This window comes from Sabethes cyaneus, chromosome 3 (assembly GCF_943734655.1).
Source record: "Sabethes cyaneus chromosome 3, idSabCyanKW18_F2, whole genome shotgun sequence".
In the NCBI taxonomy this organism is placed as follows: Eukaryota; Metazoa; Arthropoda; class Insecta; order Diptera; family Culicidae; genus Sabethes; species Sabethes cyaneus.
Window position 1 is genome coordinate 16,300,707 of NC_071355.1, and position 24,300 is coordinate 16,325,006.

The 24,300-nt window shown below is 41.6% G+C and overlaps 1 protein-coding gene across 2 annotated transcripts; it reads left to right on the forward strand.

Annotated features, from left to right (window-relative positions):
* The first annotated feature begins 537 nt into the window (after positions 1 to 537).
* LOC128741278 (AP-1 complex subunit beta-1) lies at positions 538 to 16,535 on the forward strand. 2 transcript variants are annotated; one of them, XM_053836971.1, is made up of 5 exons: positions 538 to 592; positions 3,388 to 3,520; positions 3,600 to 3,770; positions 13,584 to 13,769; positions 13,837 to 16,535. In XM_053836971.1, exons 2-5 carry the CDS (start codon positions 3,413 to 3,415, stop codon positions 16,162 to 16,164), a joined length of 2,793 nt encoding a protein of 930 aa, XP_053692946.1. In that variant the 5' UTR covers positions 538 to 592; positions 3,388 to 3,412; the 3' UTR covers positions 16,165 to 16,535. The 2 variants fall into 2 exon arrangements, with proteins under 2 accessions (XP_053692946.1, XP_053692947.1); XM_053836972.1 differs by having other exon boundaries at positions 13,855 to 16,535.
* The last annotated feature ends 7,765 nt before the right edge of the window (positions 16,536 to 24,300 follow it).

The following is a 24,300-nucleotide window of genomic DNA, read 5'->3' on the forward strand; positions in this document are numbered from 1 at the left end:
CGATCGCATTTCTGGCTTTAGTTTTCAGAACTACCAATCAATCAACCCTATTACATGCATTATGCGACCTTCTGAAAACTAAAGCCAGAATTCTCGCATTAGTTTTCAAAAGGTCGCATAATGCATGCAAAAGGATTGATTATGCGACTTTTTGAAAACTAAAGCCAGAATTCTTGGATACTTTTTCATTTCGACGTATCCGGCAATGAGAGAATCTTTTCGTGTCTCCTCCTCTCTTCCGATTTTACGGCGAAACTAAAGGATTGAAAAGAAAATTTTCAAATCATTTGGCTACCTAGTGACTCCTTTCTTTTAGTATCGCCTATCAATACTCTTTAGTATCGCCGTAAAAAGCGGAAAAGAGGGGACGCGAAGAGAATCTCTCATTGTCAGATACGTCGAAATGAAAAAGTACCCGAAAATTGTTGTTTATTCATAGTGGACTTTTTTTCAGTGCACGTATTCGCAATCCGCCGTCGATTCCCTCGGCAACACGGCAGTGTCAAAAACCAACACCATCACGATCAAACGTCACAAATCGAAAAGTGGTGACATAAAAGAAGCTGTCGGGCGTATTTTCGTTTAATAAAAAGTAGGTTTTTCACTGTAATTTCTAGTTAAAATTGTGCAAAAACATAATCAAACCGATTTTGAAGTGAAACTGTCTGGAGAGAGTGTTAAATCTTCTGTGGAAACGTGAAAATTAGGATGAATAACGTGTAAAACATTTGCTGCCAGTGGATACGCGAACGGAATCGAAATCGATTTTTCGCCCAACCACATCATCATTAAAAGCGCTGATGGCTGGCCAGAACCGTCATCATTAGCGGTGGCTGGTGCTGGCGGGCAGTGTGATCCTCCCACGATAATAAATATTGCATGTTATTACTGGTGTTTATCGTCAGATTTCTTCTATGCTTACTGTGGAAACAAGCTAAATTGGTTTATTGTTGTTGCATTTAGTTGAAAAATTGCTGATAACAAAAAATTCAATAATTCAATTGTGGTTTACTATCCAAATATTGCCAATTATTTTTGTATGTGAAGAGTGTTTTTCTACGGACCATCTAGCGTCTACCGCTTTTTCGTCGAATTATCTAATATAAGGTTAGACAGTATAGTGTAGGGGCTCAAATTTCTCTGATACGCGTCAATCAATTTTTTTTAAATAATTCAAAAAGGTTTCCTTTTAATTTTACTTTATACATATTTGTTCGTTTGTTTATTAATCTTCTATTACAGGCCTAATCGGTGTCTATTTCGAAAAATCTTCTCAATGTTAGTGGAATTTTACAAAGATAGACAAAAACTCGTTAATGTTGATGTAAAATTCCTAAACAAACAAATTTTGTAATTAAATTGAATTACTATTAGGAAAACGCTTGCGCAATTTGGGGTTGCCAAATTGAATGTACAATGCTTTTATTTAGGTCAGGTCCAGGCATTCCTGGAAAGCAATAATTTAAATACTGAGGATAGTTTGGCTTAAATTATAGTACGGATATCACGGGAATCTTGTCTGTTCTATAGATGGATACACGCGTTTCTTTAAAAGGTAATCTCTTAGAGACTTGACCAAATGTAAGCATGTACTAAAACAAAAAGGGGAATCATTTGACCATACCCAAATGCGAGGTTTGTCTTAACAATATAACCAAAGTAGGCGAAACAGTATCTAACATCTGAAAAGCCTAACCTTCAAGTAAATAAACGAGGAATTATGCTTCCAAAAATGAATCGAGTTGCCGATAAAGACCGACTACTAGGACAGCATGTCTACTACCTGGAATCTGGAAAAAACTGGAATTCTCAGGGAGGAAATTTCAGGGATTTTTTTTTTATTAGAGAGGTTTTAACTCAGAGGGACATTCACCATTTCAGGAATTTTTTTTTTAATCTGTCGATACACCTATAAGGTACTCTCTCATATCCTGTTACGTCGGCTGTCACCGATAGCACAATATTTGTAGCTAATTATCAGGCGAGCTTGATCAGAGCTCGCGCCGCTGCGAACCAAATTTTCACCATCCGACATATCTTGCAAAAATGTCGGGAGTAGAACGTGCCCACGCATCTTATCTTTATTGATTTCAAAGCAGCATACAATACAGTCGACCGCGACCAGCAATGGTAGATAATGCACGAACGATTTTCCCGATGAACTGATGCGACTGATCAGAGCTACATTGGATCGAAAGGAAAGATGTGTTTCGTGAAAATATATTTATATAAAGTGACCTCAAAGATTTCAACTAAATTTTTCAAAACGAAAAAAATCAATGTACTCTTCATTAAAGGCACGGTTGCGATTATGCCAGATTTTTTATTGCGCACCAAACAAAGACGTTTGCAGTGAGCAAAACTTGCAAGACGTTTCCCGAGAAACGTCTCTCCATCGGACAAACTGACTGCCAGATACTTATACGTGTTAACCTGATTTTCGGGAAAACAAAAAGCGGTTAGGCAATCACTGAGTTGTTTATTAGTGCTCAAAACCTAGCAACTTTTCGTAACGTCTGTATTTTCAAATTGACGTCTCACCTTCTCGTAAGACGTAGTCCTACATTAAAAATATTTAAACGTGTTAAAAAGAATACAATGCATATTACTAAGTATTTTTACCATAATTGAAACTTATTTGCTTGCACATTTTTACGGTTGAATATCATATAATGCATACCACTGTTATCAATTTCAGTACAGCTTAAAACAAGCCTTTTTATCACTTTTTATCAATACAACGTTATCACATCAAGCAGTCGTTTTTGCTTTGTGCCCCAAAAAAGAATATTGCACTCCTCCCAAACCCTGCTACTAAATTCTTATCATCTGGCAACCGTACATGCATTCCACTTAATCGATACGAAACATTTCTCACGCTTCCCCGCGATAAAGCTAGAGCGCTCTCGCGATTTCCCTCTCGTGTTTGGACCCCACAGGCAGAGCTTCCGCAACTGCATCAAGCAGTACCCATCAGTTACTTTGCTTGCTGCACTTGTGCAGCATAGAATAAAAACATTCGCGTCGTGAATCCCATCAGCAGCGAAGCGTATGGGAAACTGCTACGTTCGCTAGTGTATTCTCTTCACTATACGGGAACAAAAACGTGTTACACCCCATCGCGTAGGACCAAAATTTTCTTTTACTCGACGAGTTCAATCTGTTTAGTATTCGTTTGGCCGCTCATCGATACGAGTGCACGCAGTATTCTCCGCAGTGTGGTGGGAGACATCACCGTTCCTATTCTCTGTTTTTTTGTTGGCATAAGCTCCTGGAGCTGCTACGATGACGATGATTCCGATCGCTCCCATACAGTAGATATCGTGGAAATCGTGAGAAACTTTACCTGCCAACACGGACTACAGTTCGATTTAATTTCTTTTGCAGACTTCGCATTTTCGATTCGCCAGGGATGACCGATTCCAAGTACTTTACCACCACCAAAAAGGGTGAGATATTCGAGCTGAAATCCGAGCTGAACAATGACAAGAAGGAAAAGAAAAAGGAAGCAGTCAAAAAGGTATCACTCATGATGACAATGCCCTCGAATGGAATGGTTCTCCGGCTGCAGTGGTAATGCATTACTTTTTTGTTTCTAGGTCATTGCCAGCATGACGGTTGGCAAGGACGTATCGGCACTGTTTCCCGATGTCGTCAACTGTATGCAGACGGACAACCTGGAGCTAAAGAAGCTGGTCTATCTGTATCTGATGAACTACGCCAAATCACAGCCGGATATGGCCATCATGGCCGTTAACACATTCGTTAAGGTAAGCACCAAAGTGTTCCAATGTTAATTTCCGTTCCGCCAAAAAAAAAAAACTCCCTTTTGGCGTTCACTAAGATTTTCGATTCATTTTTACAATCATCGATCTATTATCTCTATTGGTTTAGTTTTCCTTTTTGCTACCATTTATTTCTGTTTTGCATAGATGATAGGCCAGTTTAGCTCGTTTTAGCTCAGTTTCTCTATCATTTCACCGAGTCGAGTCGAGGTTCTTCTTTTTTTTTTTTAACGATTTCTTGTCTCAAAAATAAATAATCTTCAGTAGCAAGTAACCTTCAGGAAACGGTGCCAAGAAATGTGCACCGCCAGGCGGTCTGGCGTGACACATAATGAATTCGAATGCATTTCATTTTTTTTTTTTCGTCGACCCAGCATCAGCGTTATGCACAGTTTTGTTCCATTCCTAACGGACGATGGGGCTTGGTACTGCTGCAAGCGCAAATCAATATGAATTGCTATAATTAAAATTAATTAATAGTCCACGTTTTACCACCGCGTTAATTGATTTCTATGCGCATCTGTAAACGATCTATTCTTTTTCTATCTCTATGGGATTCGATCAAAACAAACTTACAGTGGGCGAATATTTTTGTTGTGAACTATGAATTGGAGGATTGTCGCATCAAGTGATCAATCAATATCGTGCGTCCATGCCGGCTTGTGTTACGTACCGCGATTCCCTGAATGAGGAAATGAGTGGTGCCGTCACATTTTCTCTGCTTATATCGGCAGGTGTAACATGCTTATGATAAGCTAAGGTTCATTGCTCAATGTCTGTTCCAGTAATGCTGGAACAATATTTGTCGGTATTAAGTCGTACACGGACGTCCTATGGTGATTGCTGAATAACCGATAACAAATCTAAGTTGATTAGCTAACACCGAGCTTACATAGGGAGAACGCGAAGTGGTAGAATTTTATCTGTAATCGCACGATTTCAGATAGGTTGCGTTACATAGTTAATGCGGGCACTAAACAACGGAAGCATACTGTAGAATGCTGCGCATCAACGAGCAATACGGTGGAGATTTTTTTTTTTTCAATCTATCGATGTTAAAAATAAACTATTTTTGGGAGGAATCCTTAATTCCTCTGGTATGGTTTTCGTTCGCAGAATGGTTGAAAATATTCGTTTTTTTATATTTTCATGGATTCTCATTTTTAAAAACTGAATTATGGGCATTGCATTGACTAAAAAAGTTGCTTTTTACGCGATTTTAAAAAAAATTTAGAACCTAAGCAAAGCGAAGCCTTGATGCTACATTTCACATTCGGAATATGAACTGTTTTTATTTCGACAGACTTCGCAACCAGCTGTTAGAGTACAGGACAATTGCGGGGCTATTAACTCGATCCCGTTAACTCTTACAGCCTCTCCCAGTCGAGATTCAAACATACAGCGACTGGGAAGCCCAGTTTACATTTATATTTATTTGGGATAATTCATCTGACCTTGAATTTGTCTACCTGGATAAAACATAAGTTAAATGAAATTAAAACAACGTAGCTTGCGCGCAAACAAATACGTTGGTTCACCGAAATTTAACAAACTCTTCTCTTGAAACCATCTCTTGAAAAGCAACGGTTCGTATGTTCCAAGTTAGCTACTTAGGGAACCTCGCCAAACTACAATTATCCAACAGCGGGCGAACTCGGCGCAATACATTTTGGACAGTGGAAATCCTCAAAATTTCATCCAATCTTAAATATGTTTCCAAGCTGCCGAGATGCTTTAGAGATGATTAATTCACGATGCAAGTTAAACGTCAGTTTTGTGTCCAGTAAGACGCCAAGATCACTAACTCGGTCCACTTAACGTAACTCAATAACATCAATAGTGTAGCTGCAGGAAATCGGTTTGGCATTTGGCAATGCACGCAATGAGCCAGTTCAATTTACACCATTCCCCGCGACAAAACCGCTCTCTTCCGGCCCTCAAGTACACGAAATATCTGGTTTGACGAGAATGCCAGCATAGGATGGAGAGGAAAAAAGAGTTTGGAAAAACTATTTAAGCATTACCACAAGGGATAATTTGACCCAGTATCGACGAGCGCGGAAGGAGTTGCCCACGATCCTAAGGAGAAAAAAGTGTCTGAAAGAGGACAGAGATCGCGAAGAGCTAGAATAACTATTTCGGACTGACGAAACGCGCAAATTTTATTATGATAGGGTGAACGAATCGCGTTAAGGATACACAACGAAGCCTGATATATGCAGGGAGGAGAAGGACAGGAAACAGGAAACGGAACCGGTCAGCTGAAGAATAATAGAGCTGCCAGAAAAGACAGACTCCATGCAGAGCTCTACAAAAATGGCCCCAAAAAATCACCCTCGCAGCGACATTTCATCGGGTAATCTCAAGGATTTGGAAGGAGGAGAAACTACCAGATGAGTGGATGGAGTCGGCCCGATTGTTATACTTACCGCGGCATTACACTGAGCGAGCGATGTGCCACGTACGTCTTTCGGGGGCACTCTCGAGTCCGTTCGAATCGCGCAGAGGGTGGCGGTATGGGGATGGACTAACTTCACTGAAGGTGTGATCCAGAGGCTAGAATTGGATTACAAATCAATGCGTCAATAACTAAATATGGTTCCAGAGAAAACAAAGTTCGCCTCTCACGGTCAGTGACTATTGACGACGATTAATGGAAGTGGTCACCACCGACAATAACACGAGTAAGGAGATTCAACGCCCCATTTAAGCTAAAAATCGGGGCCTACTTTTCAATGCTCTTCGTCTTAGAGCCACTTTTTTCACATTGTACGCAATATTTGAGCGCGGATCAGCATGGGTTCCTCTCTGATCGATCCACCACAACCAATTTGCTGTGCCTTACTACGCACATCATCGACAACATGTCTCTAAAGTTGTCCGACGTCATAACAACCGGCTTTGATAAGCTCAACCACGTAATCGCAATCGCTAGAAAGACTTGAGATAAGCGGAATTCCGTTTTTTTCCATGTTGGGTATTTTTATCACTGCGACCATTTGTTTGATCTATTGTGATATATCCCCCATTTTACTATAGCTATGTTGTCAAGATGACGCACCACTATTAGAAGCAACCGTCGTTGTTTGACTAATAGCATTTGTCCAGTCCGGTAATACATTTCGGATAAAGTGCACTACCGTACTGGGAATTGTTCTCCAAATATCAAAGGGTTCTAATAGCCCTCTTTCGAAGAACCTTAATCTTTTATTGAGAATTGCCGGACATCGGCATAACAGGTATTCCGAGTCTTCTTTTTCTATGCCACATAAGCGACATATATTATCTTGAAGTTTTCCCATAAGCTTCAGATGATAGCTGCTCGGACAATGTCCTGTTATAAGACCAGTATAAATGCTTAGATCTTTCTTTGAAAGCTCCAATATTTTGCGAGTCATAGAAATGTTTGGAGAGATAAACCGTTTCGACTGCCTAGCATTGAAAGTGTTATTTCAATTTGATTCCACTTTCCTACATTCCCATGCCTTCAGCTCCATTTTTAAGGCAGAAGCAGATAGGCCGCAAAAGGGCTCAGGTCCTATAAATTGATGAGAAGATCCGAGTCTTGCAAGCGCATCAGCCCTCTCATTTCAATCAATTCCACAGTGACCTGGGACCCAATATAAGTTGACTTGGTTACGGCAAGATAATTTTTGGAGTGATTGAATACATTCCCAGACGTGTTTTGATGTGCATGTCGCCGACTTTAGAGCGTTTAGAGCTGCTTGGCTGTCGGACATGATGCATATATTTGAATGTCTATAGTTTCTGCGCAAGCACACAGTAGAACACTCTAGAATTGCTTGAATTTCAGCTTGGAATACAGTTGGCCATCTACCCATAGAAATTGACACGTCTATTCCTGGGCCAGTTACTCCTGCCCCCACTTGGTTGTCCATTTTTGAACCATCTGTGTAAAAAACCGTCGAGCCTTGGCGAAGATCGGGACCACCGTCTTCCCAGGAATCACGCCTAGGCTCAAATACACGAAAAATTCGATCAAAGTTGTATTTTTTCGGCATCCAGTCTTCATTATTGATTACCAGAGGATTAATACTAATAGTCTTTAGAATACTGAGATGACCTGTAAGATCACCATCAAAGAGGTTCATAGATCTTTTGACCCTCAGAGCACTCTTTTCAGCTTCTAATTGTATGAACTGATGCAGTGGAAGCATATAAAGTAAAGCATCCAATGCCTTCGACGGTGTACTTCTCATTGCACCTGTTATTGAGAGAGTGGCTAGTCTTTGAAGTCTTTCTAGCTTTTTCTGAGTAGCTTTCTCTCTTGTTTTTGGCCACCAGACCAACGAGGCATAGGTAATCCTGGGTTTCACAATAGCCGAATAGATCCACTGCTTACCAAAAGTTCTTTTACATATCCATAGAGCATTTGTAGCTTTGTTTACAGCTTGCTCTAGATGTGTATTGCAATTGAGTTGTTTGTCAAGAAATACTCCAAGGTATTTAACAGTGTCTGAAAGTTTCAAGAGTGTTCCTTTCAAACTTATGTTACTCAATGTAACTTTTTTCCTTCTCGTAAATGGTATGATAGTAGTTTTATTGGCATCAATGTTGAGGCCCTGCCTATCACACCATGATGAAATAAAATTCAAAGCAATTTGCATTCGGTCAGCGATGATAGAATCAAATTTCCCACGAACAATTACGACTATATCATCTGCGAAGCCAATTATTTTAAAGCCTAAGGCTGTCAACTGTTGAAGAAGATCACCAACTATTAAAGACCACAATAGAGGTAATATTACGCCTCCTTGTGGACACCCTTTCATTGCTCTAACGCTAATGGATGTACTTTCAAGTTTTGCTGATATATCTCGTTTTGATAACATTTCGCCAATCCAGTGGATAACGGATACATCGAAGCCACGTTTCATCATAGCCGCAATCATTGAACTATGGGATGAGTTATCAAATGCGCCTTCTATATCTAGGAAGGCTGCTAGTGATATTTCTTTCGCTTCAAAAGACTTTTCTAGTTTCCTTACAACCGTATGTAATGCTGTTACTGAAGATTTACCTTCTAGATATGCAAATTGATATTTGCTCAGAGGGTTTTTAACTAAATATGATGATTTTATATGCTCATCAAGTATTTTTTCCATTATTTTCAGCAGAACAGACGAAAGGCTTATCGGCCTAAAGGACTTTGGTGAAGTCTTGTCCTTTTTATTGGCCTTCGGGATAAAAGTGACCCGCACTTGTCGCCATGCCGCTGGAATATGGCCTAGTATCAGGCTGGACTGATAAAGGTTTGTCAGAGTAGGTGTTAAAAACGCCTTGCCCTTCTGTAGTAGTACAGGAAAGATTCCATCCCTACACGGTGATTTGAAGGGTTCAAAGGAGTCAATCGCCCATTCCACTTTGCTTCTCGTAAAAAAATTTTTGGCCAAAGTGCAAGCATCATTCCTGTTTCTGTCTAGCCCAGTTATTTCATTCACTGTTTCATGAATGTCTGTCCTGGTTTCAAGAGTTACAGTTCTCAATGCCGGTGTACTTTGGTCTTCGTATGAGTTAATGACTGAGCAGGGAAAATGTGCTTTCATCATTAGCTCTAATGTTTCTTTAGTAGATTTAGTAAAAGAGCCATCCTCTTTTTTCAAGGTACCTAACCCATTTGATTGATCTTTAGCGAGAATTTTCTGCAATCTTGCTGTTGCTGGAGTGTTTTCAATGTTCTCACATGTATGCCTCCAGTGTATCCTCTTTGATCTCCGTATTTCCTTATTATAAGCAGTGAGGGTTTGCTTATATGCTTCCCACTGTTGTGTCCGTTTGGCCTGGTTGAACAGTTTCCGGGTTGGTTGGTTTCACTCTTATCTAACTGATCGTCAGATGATGGTTGCCATCGGCGAATGCAGATCCAGTTCATTCTGTGTCACCTCAGGTATTCCGCAGGGTTGTCATCTCGGACCGCTCGTATTCCTGCTCTATTTCAACTACGAGGTTTACGTGCTTGAAAGACCACGATTATTATATGCCCATCTAAAAATATTTTTCCGTATCCGCTCAACTGAAGATTGCCACGCACTCCAAAACCAGCTGAATGTCTTCGGTGTTCGGTGTACCTTAAAGAGAATGGTTGTAAATTTCTCAATAATAATATCCTTTTTCGGAAAAAAGATGCTGTTATCTTTAATTACACATAGCGTGTCGATCAAAGATCTAGATTTTATCTTCGATTCACACAGCATACATCGTATATCGTTAACAAATCCTTCAGGACGCTAGAATTCACTTTTCGGATCGCCAAATATTTCACTGTTGTCTACTGTTTAAAAGCATTATACTGTTCCCTGGTCAGATCGACTCTGCAGTCTGGAGGCCGAACTACCACAACAGTTCTGAACGAATCGAATCCGTCGCTTCCTGCCTCTTCGGTTGCCCTGACGAAATCCTTACCACTTACCGAGCTACGAAAACCGATGTCTACTGATCCACCTGGATACTCTTTCCACAGGGAGAGATACATCTAAAGCCCTGCTAGAGAAAAAATAGACTACCCCCAAGTTCTTAAGCGACTCGACCTCAATGTGCAGTCTAGAGCCCTGCTATGCTGTTACTGAGGATGTTACTCCGCTCTCCGCCGTACGAATTACAGCAAATACGGAGCCCTCAGCGGTCTCCAGGGGACGTTTGACAAAGTAGTATCCATATTCGATTGCCACCTATCGCGCCAAACTGTACGTGAGCGATTCAACTGCTTCTTCAGCCGATCCAATTAAATTTTTTTACGTGTTTTTATTTTTGTTTATGTTAATTTTTTACTATTTATACCCTTGACCACTAGTTTTAAGAAGTTAAATCGTCATTGGGATCATGTAAGTCTGCTGATGAAAGAAATTAATAAGAAATCAGGAACTATCGATCAGACCGGTACTTTTCTACGGAATTGAGGCTGCAACTTTGTCTACGGAACACATACGTGCACTAGCCGCATTTGAACGAAAGACGTTGCAGACTATTTTGGCGTATGAACCACAAGCTGTAGGCACTACTAGGAAAGTTTGGAGGCTACGATGGGCCGGCCTCGTCGCAAAAGTGCCGAACAATTATGCAATGAAATCAGTTCTCCTCAAGAACCACACCGAGACAAAGAACAAAGGGTTGCATCATGCTAGGCCAGGCTCGACCAGGTTGAAGCCGACATGCGTGTATCGAAATGCTCAATGAATTGGCGACGAGTAGCCCTGGCCGACGACAGTGAACTTCTGTTCTGTGCCGCTAGGAGTAAGAAGTAATATAGTGAAATTTAAAATCTTTAATTTAAAACTCTACATCGACACATCTTTGATGAATGCAACTTGCAGTTTGCAGATTCATCAGGTGTTTAATAATTTTAAGGCTGTGTACGATTCAGTCAAACGAAATGAATTGTGACAAATAATGCTTGAACACGGTTTGCTGACGAAACTGATGAAGCCCTTTCGAACGATCAAGCATGAAACTAGCATATGTTTCTTGATTACACGGTTGGCATCAAGCTGTGGGCGAGGCTTTTGGGCTTTTAAATTACAAGCAATGGTGTTGGGTCTCATCATCAAAACAAAGAACATGGAACCTGGCAAACAATGTGAGAGTCCAAATAGTGTTGGTGCCGGAACAAAATTGAATGGGGAATGAATGGAAACTGGAGTAGTCGACCAAGTCGTGAATTAAGCTGGTCATGTGCCCAGCAGGTCTAACGAAAGATACAACTATCTTTAGTAGAGAACCTTAAAAAGGTCGTCGATTACGGGGCAAGCTCTACAGCCGGTGGATGTGCGCTTTATAAAATGGTGTACATTCAGCTGGTGAGCGCTTGTTTGAGGTGATTGGAGGACGACTTCTCATGGTCGATAGTAAGAACCAAAGTACCGTCACCGTCACAAAAGTTCTGTACGCAAACAGCTGGTTGCAAGAGCTGTCGATTAAAAACAGGTCTGGCTTCGAAAACGGAATGTAAGAGAAGTGTGATAGCTTTTGGATTTTTAAGGCGATGGCGATGAGCCACCAGCGCTCTTAAACAGGACTTTCTAAGGAGTGCGGAGCCAGCTGAAATGTCTTAATTTATATAATCGTTTAAAGTTTGCACTAGAAATTGAATTCTTCCGTTGGTACTGGAGCAAGGAGGATTCTTGAAGCCAGACCTAAATCTACTTAGAATTCCTCGAGCACCTGAAGATTTGAACTTCACTGTAACAAATAGAAGCTAACTTTAGTTGGTATCCAATAGTTCAGCCAAGCATTGATTCTGCAGATTAACAAGCTTTAAGTTCACAATATTTTACTAAGATTATTTTACAAGCCTTTTATCCAGTCGAACGAAATAATTCATTAAATTGAAAAGAATAGTCGCTATGCTATCGTTACGGTATTCAAGGATACACTTACCACACGACATGAAAAGTATTACAAATAATAGTTTGGCTAACTTTATTCGTTTGACCCTTTCCGCTCGATTCGCTTCGTGTCAGTATTTTGGAGTTTGGTGTAATATTGTTTTCCAACACGCAAAATTTCAAACTAGCACCAAAAAGTGTCTGTTTTTTCCAGTTCTTTACTAATAATGTTTGCTCGATTACGTCTCAAATATTTTCCCTCGGTTCAATTAGTAGCTGTACCATCGTTTGTTTGTTTTTTTTTGCTTTTCTTTTTATCATTTTTCACTATTTTTTACTGTTTTAACCATTCCTATCGTTACATTGCCTCTTAATACTAATATAAAATAAAAACAAAACTTCAAATTATAATAACTCATGTAAACTGTGTAAGGATTTGCCACATTCTCAACTCGTCAAGGTAATGATCAAAAGCCAAAAATTCCAATCTATTGCAGCAGTTTTTTAGCACTTTTCTCTACCTCCGCTCAGTTTGAACCTTTGAATAGCCTCTATCATACTCTCAAGTAGTCAAAGAGTTTCTAGCCTTCACCCGAACCCCCCCGTGTTTCGTTCGTTTTTCGTTTCTTGAGTTTTTATTTTCGATGTTAGTGTTTTTTACCATCTATACCGTTTCTTTTTTATACGATTAATTTCTCCTAAAACATAATATGTTAGACTTGACTCTTTCAAGTGCGCTTCCGAAGTAAGTTCGTTTTATGTCCAGCAGAAGGGGTACCTGCCGGTACCCCTCTCCCTTAACGATTATTTCGCTGATACTAGGTGTCGGCCAGTAAAAAAAAGTTCATGTTCGCAAGCTTCCAGCTTCGCTGTAAATATGATAAGACATCAGGAACGTGTTTGTACAAAAGTAAATTGAATCTAAAAAAACAACTAGCTTATGTTAAACCAAAATCCCGTCAGTTAAAGCATTACTGGTATGTTGAGAATTGGAAAATCACTTAGCTGGTAGAATATAGTGTATAGCTAGCTAGCTGCATGGAAAGTCTAAACTATCTAAACTTGCTGAAAAGGCTTCTCGTAGTCAAAACAATTGTTGTGCGTTATGTCGATGTATGCTTACAGCATGCCGCGATGTTCTTTTGTAGTTTGTAAAGTAAGATTCCGTTCAATTTTAATTGTTTTCTTTAATCTGATGAAATAAAAAATCTAAAACTTTTAGCGACTGTTTTAAAATTAGTTTATAATATGATCCTTCCAAATTCCACCGTTCCTATCTTAGGGTCTAACTACAAATTGAATAGCAGTTTGTTAGAGCTTGTTGGGCTTATCTATAAATATATACGTAACCTACCTAGCGAAACTGTTTGCGCTTTACTGTTTCTAGGCTCCAGTAGCACGTTTACTTTTTTCACCCGGTTTCTTTGCATACGTCTCGTTTCGCATTGCATTGCAGGACTGCGAGGACACCAATCCGTTGATCCGAGCGCTGGCCGTTCGCACGATGGGCTGCATCCGAGTGGACAAGATTACGGAATATCTGTGCGAGCCGTTACGCAAGTGTTTGAAAGACGAAGACCCGTACGTGCGCAAGACGGCTGCCGTCTGTGTGGCCAAGCTGTACGACATCTCCAGTTCGATGGTAAGCACTTACCTAGACTGTTTTTGGCAATTCGCAACCATTCTTAAATGCCTTCAATTATTCACAGAACGTTTCCCCATTCCAGGTGGAGGATCAAGGATTTCTGGATCAACTTAAGGATCTTCTGTCCGACTCTAACCCGATGGTGGTGGCCAATGCCGTAGCAGCTCTTAGCGAAATCAACGAAGCATCGGCAAACGGACAGCCTCTGGTCGAGATGAATTCGGCCACCATCAACAAACTGCTCACCGCGTTGAATGAGTGTACCGAGTGGGGTCAGGTTTTTATCCTGGACTCGCTAGCCAACTACACTCCCAAGGATGAGCGGGAAGCTCAATCTATCTGCGAGCGAATCACACCTCGTCTGGCTCACGCAAACGCTGCAGTTGTGCTGAGTGCCATTAAAGTTCTAATGAAGCTGCTGGAGATCCTCGCCTCCGATAGTGATTTTTGTGCGATGCTCACGAAAAAACTAGCACCACCGCTGGTGACTCTTCTCAGCTCTGAACCGGAAGTCCAATATGTAGCTCTCAGAAACATCAATCTGATCGTTCAAAAACGTCCCGATATTTTGAAACATGAAATGAAAGTATTCTTCGTCAAATACAATGACCCCATCTACGTAAAACTGGAAAAGCTGGACATTATGATACGGTTAGCCAATCAGAGCAACATCGCTCAAGTGTTGAGCGAACTGAAGGAATATGCCACCGAAGTGGACGTAGACTTTGTGCGCAAAGCGGTTCGTGCTATCGGGCGCTGTGCCATCAAGGTTGAACCATCTGCCGAGCGATGCGTCTCAACGTTGCTGGATCTCATCCAAACGAAGGTGAACTACGTCGTGCAGGAAGCCATTGTCGTCATCAAAGACATCTTCCGTAAGTACCCTAACAAGTATGAAAGTATTATCAGCACTTTGTGCGAAAATTTGGACACTTTGGACGAGCCGGAGGCTCGAGCTTCCATGGTTTGGATCATCGGCGAATATGCCGAACGTATTGACAATGCGGATGAGTTGCTGGACAGTTTCCTGGAAGGTTTCCAGGATGAAAACGCACAGGTTCAACTGCAGCTGCTCACAGCGGTGGTGAAACTATTCCTCAAACGCCCGGCTGACACCCAAGAACTGGTACAACACGTTCTATCGTTAGCCACACAAGATTCGGACAATCCGGATCTTCGTGATCGTGGTTTCATCTACTGGCGTCTTCTATCAACTGATCCAGCCGCCGCAAAAGAAGTGGTTCTCGCGGATAAACCTCTCATCTCGGAGGAAACGGACCTTCTAGAACCAACCCTACTGGATGAATTAATCTGCCACATCAGCTCACTGGCAAGTGTTTATCACAAACCACCAACTGCGTTCGTTGAAGGTCGTGGCGCTGGAGTTCGCAAGAGTCTCCCGAACCGGTCGGCTTCAGCCGCTGGTGAAGAAGCGGTTCCAGAGGCGACCGTCATTCCAAATCAGGAATCTCTCATCGGAGATCTTCTATCGATGGATATTGGGGCCCCGGCAGCACCGGCCGCGCCCGTTGCCAACACAAGCAACGTTGATCTGCTCGGCGGTGGCCTGGATATCCTGCTGGGAGGAGGAAATCCGGCCGCTGAAACTACAAACAATACAGCCGCCGCAACTGCCGGTGCCGGTGGTCTGCTGGGAGACATCTTCGGAATCGGTCCAGCCGCCTCAACAAACATGATTCAAATCCCGAAAATCGTTTGGTTGCCTGCGGATAAAGGCAAGGGTCTGGAAATCCAGGGCACCTTCTCGCGCCGCTCAGGCCAAATTTACATGGATATGACTTTCACCAACAAAGCAATGCAAGCCATGACCGGTTTTGCCATTCAACTAAACAAGAACAGCTTCGGCTTAGTCCCGGGTGCCCCACTACAAGTAGCCCCACTTCAACCCTCTCAAACGGCAGAAACCTCCCTAGCGATCGGCACGACCGGTCCCGTACAGCGAATGGAACCACTGAACAATCTTCAAGTCGCCATCAAAAACAACGTAGATATTTTCTATTTCGCTTGTCTGGTTCACGGTAACGCCCTGTTCGTCGAGGATGGGCAACTAGACAAGCGTGTATTTTTGACCACCTGGAAGGAGATTCCCGCCGCCAACGAAATTCAGTACAATTTACATGGTATCAGCGGTACGGCGGATACGGTTGCTGCCAAGATGACCGCGAACAATGTGTTCACCATTGCCAAGCGCAACGTGGAGGGGCAGGACATGCTGTACCAGTCGCTGAAGTTGACCAACAACATTTGGGTACTGCTCGAGCTGAAACTGTCCCCCGGAAGCCCCGATGCGACGCTCAGTCTTAAAACACGCTCCGTCGAGGTGGCTGCAATCATATTTGCAGCCTACGAGCAGATCATTCGATCTCCCTAAACTGTTTAATTATAAAAGGAATAAATTGTTTCATACAACAGTGGTATATTAGGAGCGGATGAAGCATCAAAGCATGACTATCCAACGTAGTTGACCGCATCCGTTCTCATGTTAGGGGCGAAGATTTCTACTGATTCCAAGAAGTAAGCTAATCTGTACTAACTTTAACTCTAAATACTAAAAAGTAAACACGGCGCGCGTTGCCACATCATAATAATCTATTATATCATGTCTAATCCAAGTGTAATCAAGAAGAAGCGAACGAACGTCATAAATTGGAAGTAAAAATCAGGAAGTGATTACTTCAGGTGAATATATTATGCATTAGCAATTTGTTAGACAATATAATTTACTGAACAATGTATTCATCGATCGAGAAAAAATACGGGCACTCTCGCTTTTGGTCTTGATGGCATCCTAGAACGGATCTATTTTATAACAAACAAGCAACATACGTTTACCTAATTTTCATTTATCTTTAACAATTCTGGATAAGCTATTTCGGTTGTAATTCTTTTGCTTTGATACTAAAGCTGACGGTTGAAATGCGCTAATATGGCTAAACTCGTAAAATCAACACCCGAATAAAAGAACACAGGGTCGTAACAGATAATAAACGCATAAATGACTTCAGTTAATGGAGAATGCTATCAGTGTTCTGCACCAGATAAACCTGGACTGTGCAAAACTAATAGAAAATGTAAAAAAGTCGTCGCATTTGACCCTCTGGTGCCCAAATTTTTTTCGGCCTGAGAAAAATTTTTGATAGCTTTCTTTTGTAATCCTTTATCGGAATTAGCTGATAAAAAACCCCAATTTTAAAAAATATGACTTATTTACTCAAATGAAGAGAGGCCGCCAAAAGGCGGTCTTGAGCAGGTGACCCAAAAAAAGCCTCCGTGGGAGGCTCACGCTCATCTTCTGTCAGCCTCCTTTCATGTATTTGGTCTCAATTACATTTATTTTTTATCCAATCGTACTAGCCCCGTCTTTCAGCCTGGCATAGATGCCTTCGCCGTCCCAACGTTCATGGCTATGATCGCAGTAATCTACGAGGTTTAGGCGTTGGCTACCTTTCCAAAAACTTTCCCTTTCGTTTCGATGGTCGTTTGTCAGATCACACCCTAAAAGCGATGTTGAAAAGCATGTCTAGATAAGCCGTCATCTTATTTCAACCCTCCTCTAGAAGGACTCAAGAGTGTCCCCGAGACGTACACGAAATCAATTATGGTTCCTATCAGTAACGTCAGTTTATCCGGAAAACCATGTTCTTGCATTATCTGCAATAGCTGGTCGATTTACTGTATCGTATGCTGCTTTGAAATCAAAGATGTGACACGAGGGCTCGTTATATTCCCGACATTTCCGCAAAATCTGAGGATGGTAAAAATATGGTCCACAGTGGCGCAAGCTCCCTTGAAGCTCGCTTGATATGTCCATATCTTGTGCTATCAACGACAGTCACCGTAGCAGGATCATGCTGAGTCCAGGTGTCAAGTCGATTACTCTCTTTTTAAATGGGACAAACAACTACTTCCATCCACTCCTCCGGTAGCTTCTCTTCCCAGATTTTACAAATAACCTAGAGCAGCGGTCCCCCAGGGGTTCGCCAAAAGTTTTGGGGGGTTCCCGAAAAATTTGGCAGTAATGGCGGACCATTTAATTTGATGTGTGAGATGAGAGATGTCAAACCACTGCAATTAAGATAAGAATTTGTTTCTATTCATTGCTGCATTCACCGGCAGAATTTCAGATGAAATATTGAGGACGATCGATGAGCGGAGACATGCGAAAGTGAGCATTGAGAGGGCACCAAGAGTGGGCTAAGATAGTAGCCCATCAACGATGTGAAACAACTGGAGAAAAATTCTGAAATTTAAGGTGCAATAATAAGTATGAAGTCCAGCAAAGCACGATGGTACTATCGGTGCAAATGTGCATCAGCTGACTAAAGTGCACTTACTGGCTTTGTGCCACTTTCAAAATACTCTGCAAGGTCTTAATTGGACCCAGAAGAAAATTGACGCTACTCTCTGCTGGCAGCTAGTTACATTTCGCGCTGGCCGATCATGCGTGGATCATATCACGACGCTCCGTATTAACTGTTGGAGAAAATCAAAGGATTCCAGGACTTCCAGGGCCTGTTTATTGATTTTAAAAAAGTAAATCTTGAAAGCACCTGAAGCACATTCTTAATTGTAACCATTGAAGTCGAACTGTGGATTACCCTGATACCCTTTGACAATGCAGCAATGATAGGACTGTAAATTGGCCGACGACATACTGTCTCAACTATGATCTGATATGAAGAACAAGATTGATTGCTCCGATAGCTCCAAGGCAGTATGTCTCATAGTCAACGTTGCTAAATCGACACTAATAATCCCTCCAATTTCGTAATAGCTATACAACCGGATGAGCAGCGGGAAGTTTACCAAGACTATAAACAAATGGATCGGTGGCGCCTTTGTGGGTCTTCGAAATGTTTGACGCTCAAATCAGAGCTTCCATCGCTGATGTCACCAGCGCCAGGTACAAACAGGAATTCGGGAGCATAAATGGAAGTTGATCGGGCATACCTTGAAAAGATCGATGAAGAATATAAGCAGATGCTCACATTTTAAGTAAAAAACTGTACGTTCTTTCGTGTGAGGAAGCATAGAGATAGCAGAGACATTAAAAATAAATATTGGAAATAGCTGCTAGTTGGGTTTTTACGGAGTTTGTCATAAAATTGCTCAAACATTTGAATAGGGACGGACCAAATTTTTAACATCGGACATAACTTCCAGAAGTGTCAGGGGCACAACGTGCCCAAGTATCACACTTTTATTGACTTTAAAACAGCATACGATACTGCCGGTCGAGCCCACTCTCGAGTCTCTCCCAGTTGTGGCGAATGTTGAGACAAGGTGACGGCTTATCATGTGTGCTTTTCAACATCACTCTTGATGATGTAATTCAAAGAGCGGACATCGAAACGAAAGGCACAATTTTTAGCAACGGTAGCCTCTCCTAGGCTTTGCAGATGAGTTTGATGTTATAGCCAGGAACTTTGTGATGGCGGAACTATGGCAGACTGTGAGCGGAGTTTAAAAAGATTGGGCTAAAATTAAATGCGTCGAATGATGCCGAACAACAGTGCGAAGTAAAAAAGTTCAACAACCCCACCAGCACCAGCAACAGAGGGACCCAAGATAGCTTTACCAAATCGAAAGCGATTTGCGACGGCGAAACTGGGCGACCTCTGGATGGTCACTAGAGCCGGAGTGAGACTCATAGGAAATTGGTGACGAGAGTTCCTGATAACCTCTTTTGGTCACTGTTTTTCAACAAAATGTTACATATAAAATCATACGAATTGAGTTTTTTTACAGGGGGTACATTTTTTTGTCAAATATCGTAACGAGGTTCGCGGACAAAAAAAGGTTGGGAACCGCTGACCTAGAGAACAGCCGTTGCCGGCGTTTTTTAGCAGTGTTTGTATAGCTCTGCTAGTGGGCAGGTCTTATTTGTTGGTCTTCAACAACCCGATTTCTCGTTTGACCTCGTGAAGGTCAGGTGCTGGAACACTTCTATCTTCCATGAGCATTCGTTAAATAACTTCCGATCCGCCTCCTTCTGCAACCTCACCATTGAGGTGTTAAACGAAGAACTACCTACACCTATAGATCCTCTCGCACTCGATTGTGATTTCCCTTCTCGTACGCTTCTCGTAGAACTTGCGTGTGTCCTTAGCACGGAATGATTGTCCTAGTTCTTCGTGATCTCTGTCCTCCGCACTGTTTTCCTGCCAGGAACGTGGTCAACTGGTTTCATGCTCGTTGCTATTCGGTCAAATGTTCTCTTATAGCCAAATTTATATAATTTTACTACTACTACTTTACCAGCCAACAGCCGGGATGACTCTTGCTGTATCAAGAATTCCTTTCCATTGTACTCGATCCTGAACCTAAAATTATCGTCGCCAATTCGTTGGACGTCTCGACACGCAAGACGGCTTAAACCTTGTCGAGCCATCTGGCACGTTCGGCCCCTTTATTCCTGGTGTCGGTAAGGTTCTTGAAGAGAACGGATTTCACTGCACAGTCGTGCGACATCCTTGCGACGTGGCCGGCCCACCGTAGTCTCCCAACTTTCGCCAGATATACGATTGGAATCTCTCCAGGTAGTGTCCGCAACTCGTAGTTCATACGAATACACCACTCTCCACTATCAATTAGTACTCCGCCTTAAATATTCCGCAACGTCTTTCATTAAAATACGCCAAGTACACGTATATCTTCTAGAAGCAAAGACACTCGTTCGCAGAGGACCCCGTACTGGTCTGATTAGCGTTTAATACATCGTCAGCTTTGTGCGCCGGCGAATGCTCCTTGATCGAAGCGTCTTGCGGAGAGATAAGTAGGCTCGATTACCAGCTTGAATGCGTGGTTGAATCTCCTTACTAGTATTATTTTCGGCGTTGACCAGAGATCCCAAATATACGAATCCAGTTCATCGCCGTCAATAGTCACTGTCCGTGGGAGGCAAACGTAGCTTTCTCTAGAGCCTCTTCCTACCATATATTTGGTTTTCGACGCATTGATTTGGAACCCTATCCCCCTGGCCTCCGTTTTAAGTCTTGCGTAGATTACCTCCGACGTCCCAAGGTTTCTAGTAATGATGTTGAGATCATCTGTGAAGGCTAGGAGCTAGGAGACTAGGAGATAATTTAACTAAGTTCTTTAATTTCTCAACCACTTGTAAGCATTCCACATCAATGCAATGATTTCGTATAGTTCAGTGGGCCTGACGGAATTCCAAATTCTTTGTTGAAAAATTCTGTAGATGATTTATTAGTTCCACTACATACATAGCCTAATGAATGCCTCGTTATAGCAATAGGTTCATTCCCAAAGTTATGGAAAATCTAACACATTATACCGAGTCATAAAAAAAAGGTTCTAAGCTTCCGGTTGAAAACTTCAGAGGAATTGCCGTTTTTTCGGCCATACCGAAAATGTTTGAACCAATCGTATTTAAGCAATTATATTGCGTAATTTAACCAAAAAACTTTCACATGATTTCATTAAAAAACGTTCAACGGTAACGAATTTGGCAGAATTTATCTCGAGAACTGCGCAATGGGTGGTAGATGGTTATCTAGTGGATACAACCCACTCAGATATGTATATCGAAATCTTTTTATGTAATTAGTGCGATTACTCGTACTTACTTTTTTTTGTTAGGGGGGACTTCGACTACTTTGTCCATTGAATTGAACTTTTGTAGTATATCCTTATTTGCTGTACGTGTAAGGCAAACCAAACACCATTATAAAAGTGATTGGCCATTTGCCGTTACACGTTCCCAGTCAGGTATGATATGGTTTATGAAACCAATAACCTTCCCGGGGTTAGCAGACCAAAGCTCACCGGGAGATAAACAACCCTTATCGAGAAATTTAAATCTGCTCGTATATAACGCACCACAACTGCATAACAGATGTTCCGAAGTTTCACTTTCAAGATTGCAAAAGCGACAGATATCATTACCAATCCGACCAATGTTTATAAAATGATATCTTCTCGGACAGTGCCCAGTTACTAGGCCAGTGTATGTACAAAGAGCTCTCTTATTGAGCTCAATGAGCATTTTGGCGGTTTTTGCATTTGGAGATATAAATCTTTAGGATTGGTTACATCCTCTGACTGCCATCCAATTGGCTGTCACTTTTTGTTCTTCCCAGCGTCTAAGTTCCATTTTTATTGCGCAATTTGATATTCCGCAAAAAGGCTCCGGACCAATAAATTGAGAGCCTTCCTTTGCTAAGTCGTCTGCTATTTCATTGCCTTCAATGCCGCAGTGTCCTGGAACCCAATACAGATTGACTGAGTTCATTTGACATAGACGTCGTAAAGAAAGAATGCAATCCCAAACTATTTTAGAAGTACATTTACAAGCACTTAGTGCCTTCAGTGCTGCTTGACTATCAGAGAAGATGCAAATATTTGCATGTTTATATGTCCTCCTCAAGCAAACATTTACACATTCAATTATTGCGTAAAAATCACCGCCTGAAACACCACAAATAAGTGAGGTGAGGTGAAGTGACTGTGAGAATAGGGCCCGTGATCAGAATGATCCAATGAAACATTTTTAAATTTATTAAGCCTCAGAGTACATCTCTCTGCTTCCAATTGCACAAATTCATGCAAAGGAAGCAGATTGAGAATTGCGTCTAATGCTTTCGATGGAGTACTACGCATTGCTCCGGTTATTGCAATGCACGCAAGGCGTTGAAGTTTTGCAAGCTTTGATTCAGCAGTAGCCTCCTTTGTTTTTGGCCACCAGACTGACGAAGCATTAAAACGTAACTTTCGGTTTTATAATAGATGTCTACATCCACATTATCATTTTTGGCTTTAAGCCCCATTTCCTTCCGATGGTTTTTGAACATAGCCACAATGCACTGACTGCCTTGTTTATCGCTACGTTGAGATGTGCATTCCGGTTTAGCTTTGCGTCCAGAATTAAACCTAAGAATTTTACCTGTTCACTAAATTTGCTTTCCCTCAAGCTTGAGAGGCTTTAAGTTGAGTTTTCTCCTTTTAGTGAAAGGGACAATTACGATTTTTGTCGGATTAATGCTTAAGCCCTCCTTCTTACACCAAGATTGGGTAAGCCTTAGAGCCTGTTGCATTCTTTCCGAAACTATGTTATCAAATTTTCCTCTCACCATGATGACAAGGTCATCTCCAAAGCCGACAACTTCGAAACCTTCAGCTTCTAGACTCCCAAGTAGATCATCTACAACTAAAGACCACAAAACTGGTGAAAGAGCTCCTCCTTGTGGACATCCCTTCATTGCCTTTATTGTCATAGAGAACCCTACAAGCTCAGAAGTGATTTCTCTTTTTGCCAGCATGGTATCAATCCAGTCGATTATGTGCGTATTATATTTTCTTCGTTTGATAGCATCTTTCATAGATGAATAGGAAGTATTGTCGAAAGCTCCTTGAATATCCAGGAAAAAAAAACAAAGTGCAATTTCCTTTACTGAAAGAGATTTCTCAATTTTACCTACAAGCATATGAAGTGCTGTAACTGTTGAACTACCAGATTGATATGCAAACTGATATCCAGATAATGGATATGATTGCATGTATGTTGAATCGACATAATCTTTCAGAACTTTTTCCATTGTCTTCAGTAGAACCGAAGATAGACTGACAGGTCTGAAGGATGTGGGATTCGTCCTGTCTCTCTTACCAGCTTTCGGTGTATTTGAATCTTAAACTTGCCCTAAAAATCTGCATGAGCGCCGGTACCAGGATTACTTCACCTTTTTGAAGCAGTGCTTGAAATACTCCGTCAATACCTGCAGATTTAAATGGTTGAAATGATCTTACAGCATTTACCACTCTCGCTGTTGTAAAGATTTCGTCAGATTCATCTGGTGCTATACCATCTGCTCTACTAGATACTGAGAGAATATCTGTAGAACAACTTTCTACACCTATACCTTCCGAGACCACACACATAGTTGAGCCCGGAAAATGTGTTTCCATCATCAAGTTTAAAGTGTCACCTGGATTTTTAGTAAAATCTCCGTCTTTATACTTAAGATTACCTAGTTCGGTTGTGTGATTTTTTGCAAGGGTTTTCTGTAGTCTTGCAACTGTTGGTGTATTATTTATGGTTTCGCATGTTAGCATCCAAGATTTCTTCTTAGATTTCCTTATTTCTTTATTATACTCTGTTAGACTCAGTGTACTTACTTACTTATGTGTCCATTTCCGCCGGTCCGGCAGAACAAAGGGATGAAATCAGAGATCTCCACTGCTGACGATTACCCGCTATGGCTTTTACCTATCGCCAGGACAGGTTCTCGTCTACAGCCCGGATGTCGTTGGCTGGGCTGCGTCACTATAAGCCTCTGGGTTTGCCCCTTCTAGGCTAGTCCTTATGGATTCCAGTCGAGTGCCTTTCTGCAGGCTGTCGTTGTGCATGCTGATTGGAACAGAAAGCTTAGAGAAGAATCGACGATCTATGATAACGTGGTCAATTTGGTCCAATGTACGCCATTAAGCTGATCTCCAGGCAATTCCGTAGACGTGAATTTTATTGTTCGTAAAGAACACAAACGCTCGC